At 39.7% G+C, this 6,000-nt stretch overlaps 1 protein-coding gene across 1 annotated transcript in view; it reads left to right on the forward strand.

Annotated features, from left to right (window-relative positions):
• Pus7 (pseudouridine synthase 7) overlaps positions 1-6,000 on the forward strand; it is a 42,260-nt gene that overhangs the window by 17,660 nt on the left and 18,600 nt on the right. Inside the window, exons 6-7 of the mRNA XM_027393406.2 lie at positions 1,864-1,975; positions 3,987-4,064. Coding sequence (XP_027249207.1) covers positions 1,864-1,975; positions 3,987-4,064 — 190 coding nt within the window. The remainder of the gene's footprint in view (positions 1-1,863; positions 1,976-3,986; positions 4,065-6,000) is intronic.

Genomic DNA, 6,000 nt, shown 5'->3' on the forward strand with positions numbered 1-6,000 from the left:
GTTGACCCACCACACAATTACCAACTGCTGTGGAAGTCTTCAGTACACCTTACCATGCGATCATTTGCATGCTCACCTCTAAAGCACTTTAACAGTATTCTAAATTAAACATTGCTCTCTTGTGCTCTAAATTTATGCTGTGCATTTGGACAGAGGTCAGAACTGCAGCAGGTAAGAGCGATTGGTATTTCGTGTAGACAAGATGAAATACCAATGTTGTCATAAGTGCTAAGTACAGATAACTTTGCTTGAGTGGTAATGAGCTACAAGAAAAATAAAAACAAAAAAACGAAAGAGATATTTCCATTTACAACCTAAGGAAATTGTAAGAACTTCACACCAAGAGCTAAGGAGATACTTGTGCTATTTTTCTATACGTGACAGCAAAGACTAACAAATTCATCTAGAAGGAAATTGATGTTCTAGGCATATTTATATGGTTTTCCGAGATGGGTTACTGCTTTTCTATATTGCTTGATGGTTCTTTACATCGTAGATGAAATCACTAACCTGTTATCAAGAAGTTCTTTTGCTTGACAAAGCTAGATGGTTAATTCCGGGAGAAACCTCTGAAGATTCCTAAGTTTGTGTGAAAAGACTTTTAAGGATAATTTTCAAAACAAGAGGAGCCTTTCTAGTTGATTGTGCAAAATACTTTGTTATAGGGTTTTTTTTTGCGGGGGGGGGGGGGGGGGGGGGTGTTAGAGATATGGTTTCTCTGTAGCTTTGGAACCTGCCCTGGATCTTACTCTATAGACCAGGCTAACCTCGAACTGCCTCTCGAATGCTGGGATCAAAGGTGTGCACCACCACTGCCCAGCCCTCATAATTTATTTCTTTTGTGGGGTTTTTATGTCAATGAAACTAGATACGCTCCTTGAAAAACAGCCCAGCTCTGTGTCATGCAGGACTCATAAATATTTGCAATATCTGCAGATTATAGCTGTTGCATTTCTTTTCAGAGTCCTGATTTCTTTACTCTGAGCAGTTTAAATCTAAATCTTGTATTGTTTAAAATGTGTTTCTAGATTATATCATAATGAGATATTCAATTAAAAGAACAGTTTTAACAATCAGGGTATCTGGGGCTGGGGAGATGGCTTGGTGGTTAAGAGCACTGGCTGCTCTTCCAGAGGTCCTGAGTTCAATTTTCAGCAACCACATGGTGGCTCACACCATCTGTAATGTGATCTGGTGCCCTCTTTGGGCCTGCAGGTGTACATGCAGGCAGAACACTGTATGCATAATGTTTTTTTAAAAAAAGAGTGTATCCAAGGTCATAGACTGTTTATCTGTCTCCAAATAGTTGGGCAGTCATGGCACAGCACCTCAGAAGGTAGCATTTAATATGGTGTAAGTTTTCCCACACCCCAACTCTGCAAGAATTGGCTTTGAATGCCAGCTCCTTTCTCGTGTAGATGCCTATAGACCATTGTGGATATTAACTGAAGTTTTATGGTAGAGTGGCCTTTGGAAAATTTACAAAGTCACTGAAATAAGCCCTTACACACGCTGTCTTCATCTGTGCTGCCATGTGTGAAGTGGTCTGTTGTAACAGTTCTTGCCTCTCGAATGCAGGTATAGGGCCCTTTGGTCCTGATGTGTGCTGCTCCAGGAATCCTCAAGGCACCATGGGTTCCATATATCTGCTGTGAGAAGATGGCTGCTTAGTCCTAATCATTTTCCACACATTTGCACTTTACTTTTGATAGTATCTAAGTGTCCAGTTACAGAAAGTGTAGTATGTATGGGTCATACAGCTATTTATGCTTCCTGTTAGGCTGCATAAAAATGATCTCCATAGAGTTTTATTTTTTTTAATGTTTTATGATACATATGACATTTAAATTTTTTATTTTTAAGATCCAAGAAAACATTCTTGGCCAAAATCTCGGGGAAGCTACTGCCACTTTGTTCTATACAAGGAAAACAAAGACACCATGGATGCCATCAATGTATTGTCCAAATATTTACGGTTAGTGTCTCATTCTTGTTCTTGCACAGAGTCGGTAAAATGGGAATGTGTTCTCTCTTTCCATGCCAGTGGGAAAAAAGAGCAGGAATCTGAGATCAGTAAATGCCAACTATGCTTCCTAATGGGAATGACTGTGGGAAGTAAATCAATAAACTTTTTAATCCCCATGCTAATAATTCAAGATGAAAGTTCTGAAAGTGACTAATTCACATACAGTGAAGAGTTCCCAGTACAGCCAGGAAAAAATATTTTCTCAAAGGGATGAAAATGCAGCAGAGATTGTGGGTTTGCAGGGTAGGTGAAGTGCCATGGATTTTTGTGTTTGTGGTTTTAGTAAATATGAAGAGATGGCTCAGCAGTTAAGGCCACTGGCTATTCTTATATAGCATCCAGATTTAATACCAGCACCCACATCATGGCCTATAACCATCTATAACTCTACTTGCAAGGGGTCTGCCACCCCTTTCCTGGTCTCCAGGGGCACCAGGCATGCTTGTGGCACACACACAAAAATGCACGCTGGCAAACACTCATACACACACACAAAAGAAATTCTTGAAAAGAAATATTTTTAGATACCATAGCAAATTTGTATTCTATAGAAATTAGCCAGGCAGTGGTGGCGCATGCCTTTAATCCCAGCACTTGGGAAGCAGAGGCAGGCGGATCTCTGTGAGTTCAAGACCAGCCTGGTCTACAAGAGCTAGTTCCAGGACAGCCTCCAAAGCCACAGAGAAACCCTGTCTCAAAAAACCAAAAAAAAAAAAAAGAAAAAAAGAAAGAAAGAAAGAAATTAAGTCAGTTTAAACATGACTATACAGTGTATGTGTTTTCCAAACAAGCCAAACAAAATACCACTAAGTGGCTTAAGTTAACAAAAGTTAGTAATAATTCTCTCCCAGTTCTGTGGACTAGAAATTCCAAGATCAGAATATGTCATTGGTTTTCTTTTGTTTTATTTTGTTTCTTTCTTTCTTTCTTTCTTTCTTTCTTTCTTTCTTTCTTTCTTTTTGTTTGTTTTTCAGACAGGGTCTCTGCCCCTGTCTGTCCTGGAACTCCCTATGTAGAGTCCACCTGAGAAGCCACATTCTAACCTGGTCATCTCTTTAAAGACCTTGTTTCCAAGTGTTATATTATGAGATGCTGGGAGTTAAGGCTTCTACCTAGGAATTTGAGAATCAGGTCAGCTCTGAATACCATACCTAATTAAATAACATTTCACTTTTTTTTACTAGCTTCCTGAAAAACAGTGCTCCATCTTCAGGAGACTAGATGCCCTGCTAAGGATGTAGACAGGGGAAATGGTTCCTCTGGGATGTACACTTGGGATTTCTGGGAGTATGCAAATATTCTTATATGGAACTGTATATATCTTCATATCACAACTGTCTAGCCAGCCAGGTGGTGGTGGTGAACACTTTTAATCCCAGCACTTGGGAGGCAGAGGCAGGTGGATCTCTGTTAGTTCAAGACCAACCTGGTCTCCAGAGTGAGTTCCAGGACAGCCAGAGTTGTTATACAGAGAAACCCTGTCTTGAAAATGCAAAAACAACAACAAAAAACCCTACCCAGATCCTATTTTAGCATTTGGCTTTTTTTTTTTTTAATGCAGAGTTATAGATTATATTTAAAGTAAAAATCACATTGCTGTGACTTCTTGAAAACTGAAGATATAAAATGTTCAAAGTGCTACATAATATCTCTAGAATATTTTTCCCCTTTATTGTCACAGTTTTATGTAACTTAACAAATTCTGACTGTGGAAGTCTGCAACTTTTGTTTTTTGTTACTAGTTAGCCAAGTCTGGAAACCAGGTGAGATCCCGACAGCCACCAAGGCTCCAAATCAAGCCATGCTAAGAAGGCAGTATTTAAATTTTCCTCACTAAAATCTTAAGTAAAGTTTCTCCTTATTCTCTTATTATGTAGTATGTGTATTTTGAAACAAGTTGTTAGAAATGTGCTTTGATTGATGTGTGTGACTTCAGAATGCTTTGTTTCTGTCTCACCAGAGTAAAACCAAACATATTCTCTTATATGGGAACCAAAGACAAAAGGGCCATCACAGTCCAGGAGATTGCTGTCCTCAAGTAAGTAAAGCTCCTCCCCAGATTGAGGCCGCAGAGGTCCCTAGTGCTGCCTGCATGAGCCCCTGGTTTGCTTTACAAAATTTAATGCTTTCAACTTTCTGTGGTATCTCTGTCTTTTAAAATCTTTTTTAACATTTTTATTGTATTTATTATTTTAGGTGTGTGTGTGTGTGTGTGTGTGTGTGTGTGTGCAGCACATTTGTAGAGGTCAGAGAACAACTGGAGACAGTAAGTTCTCTCCTAAACTGTAGGTCTCTTGGGCTGGACCCAGGTGGACAGCAGATGCCTCTATCTGCTAAGTCATCTTGCCAGCCCAGCTTCAGCTTTTTTGTAAATATTGTTTTTCTACATTTTTTTCACCCAGAATCTCTGTCTCCTAATCTTATCAAATATGTATTTTCTGAGTAATTTTGAAACGCTGTTTGTGACACAGCCAAAAGAATAAATGCACTGGGGCTGGGGAGATGGCTCAGTGGTTAAGAGCACTGACTTCTGTTCCAGAGATCCTGGGTTCAATTCCCAGCACTCACATGGCAGCACACAACTGTCTGTAACTCCAGTTCTGGGGACATGACATCCTCACAGATACATGCACACAAGCAAAGCACCAGTGCACATTAAAAAAAAAAAAAGAGAGAGAGAGAGAGCGAGAATAAGTGTACCTTTCTTGTTTATTAAATATCAACATATGTTCTTTAATATTCACTTACAAAATTATTTGTAACAGACGTGTAGTTGGAAAACATGGTCTCTGCATTTGAAGAAGCTATAGAATAGGACAGACAGATAAGTAGAACCCTGCTACAGTGAGATGAGAGCTGAACTAGGGGTATGCCTTAAGTCTTGACTGCAAACCTGGGACTTACTATGAAGGGTGGTCAGGGAAAGTTTGCACAGACAATGGGGTGGGATGCTGTGGTTTTAACTTAGATGAGGGCATCTCATCTCTGCACTATGCGCTTTTTCAACTGGGAAAGTCTCTATTGTGGTAACTGTTCCTGTTCATTATAAGATATTTAGCTGCCTCCCTGATCTCTGTCCTCTACGTACAACAAGCACATAATAGTCCCTGCTGTTCATACAGTTGTGAAAATTAAAACCGTCTCCAGATTTGTCAAATATGCCCTCAAGGGATGAGATGCCATGGGGCCTGGGAGGACTTTTGTTGTTATTTCCAAACCAATAAAATCGCTTATGGAGATATTAGAGGGACTTATGAAACACAACACATTTACTACCTGTTAAGCAGTTTTGTGAGCATGTAGCAAGAAATAAAACTTCCTGTGTACTCACTTCAGCAGCATATATGCTAAAGTTGGAATCATATAGAAGAGATAGCATAGCATCCATATAAGGAAGACAAATTTGGGGGCATTCGTTATTTTTTTGGTAAATAGATACTAACAAAGAGCATTAGGCTAAACAAAACCACTGCGACTCAGAAAGACAAGTAACACACAGACACACACACACACACACACACACACACACACACACACACACACACACACACACACACCTGCACCCGAATATGTGGAGTCTCAGTTTTAAGTGTATTTGTGTGGTTTAGGGAAGGGAAGAAGAGATCTCAAGAGGGAAGGAAGAAAAAAAAAAGGAGAGTGTAAAGGAGTATGTGTGGTAAAGGTGGGAACTGTTCTCGAGAAGGTTTGGGATCAGCAAGAATTAGGCAGGAGAAAGGGATGAATGAAAACAAAATAAAACCAATACATATGTGTATGAAAGTGACATAAGGAAACTCATTCACTTTGTATGCCAAACTTAAAAGGGGAAAAAGACAGGAAAAACACAATAAAAGTAGAGTAAGGGTATTGAGGAAAGAGGAGAGGGAAGAAAGCAGAAAGGCAAAAGGAAGGCAAGGAAAGAGCATGGCTGCCTCAGGGCAGGATCTAGATCCTGAAGGCTTATGTTGAGGACC

Source organism: Cricetulus griseus, assembly GCF_003668045.3.
Source record: "Cricetulus griseus strain 17A/GY chromosome 1 unlocalized genomic scaffold, alternate assembly CriGri-PICRH-1.0 chr1_0, whole genome shotgun sequence".
NCBI classification, from domain to species: Eukaryota; Metazoa; Chordata; class Mammalia; order Rodentia; family Cricetidae; genus Cricetulus; species Cricetulus griseus.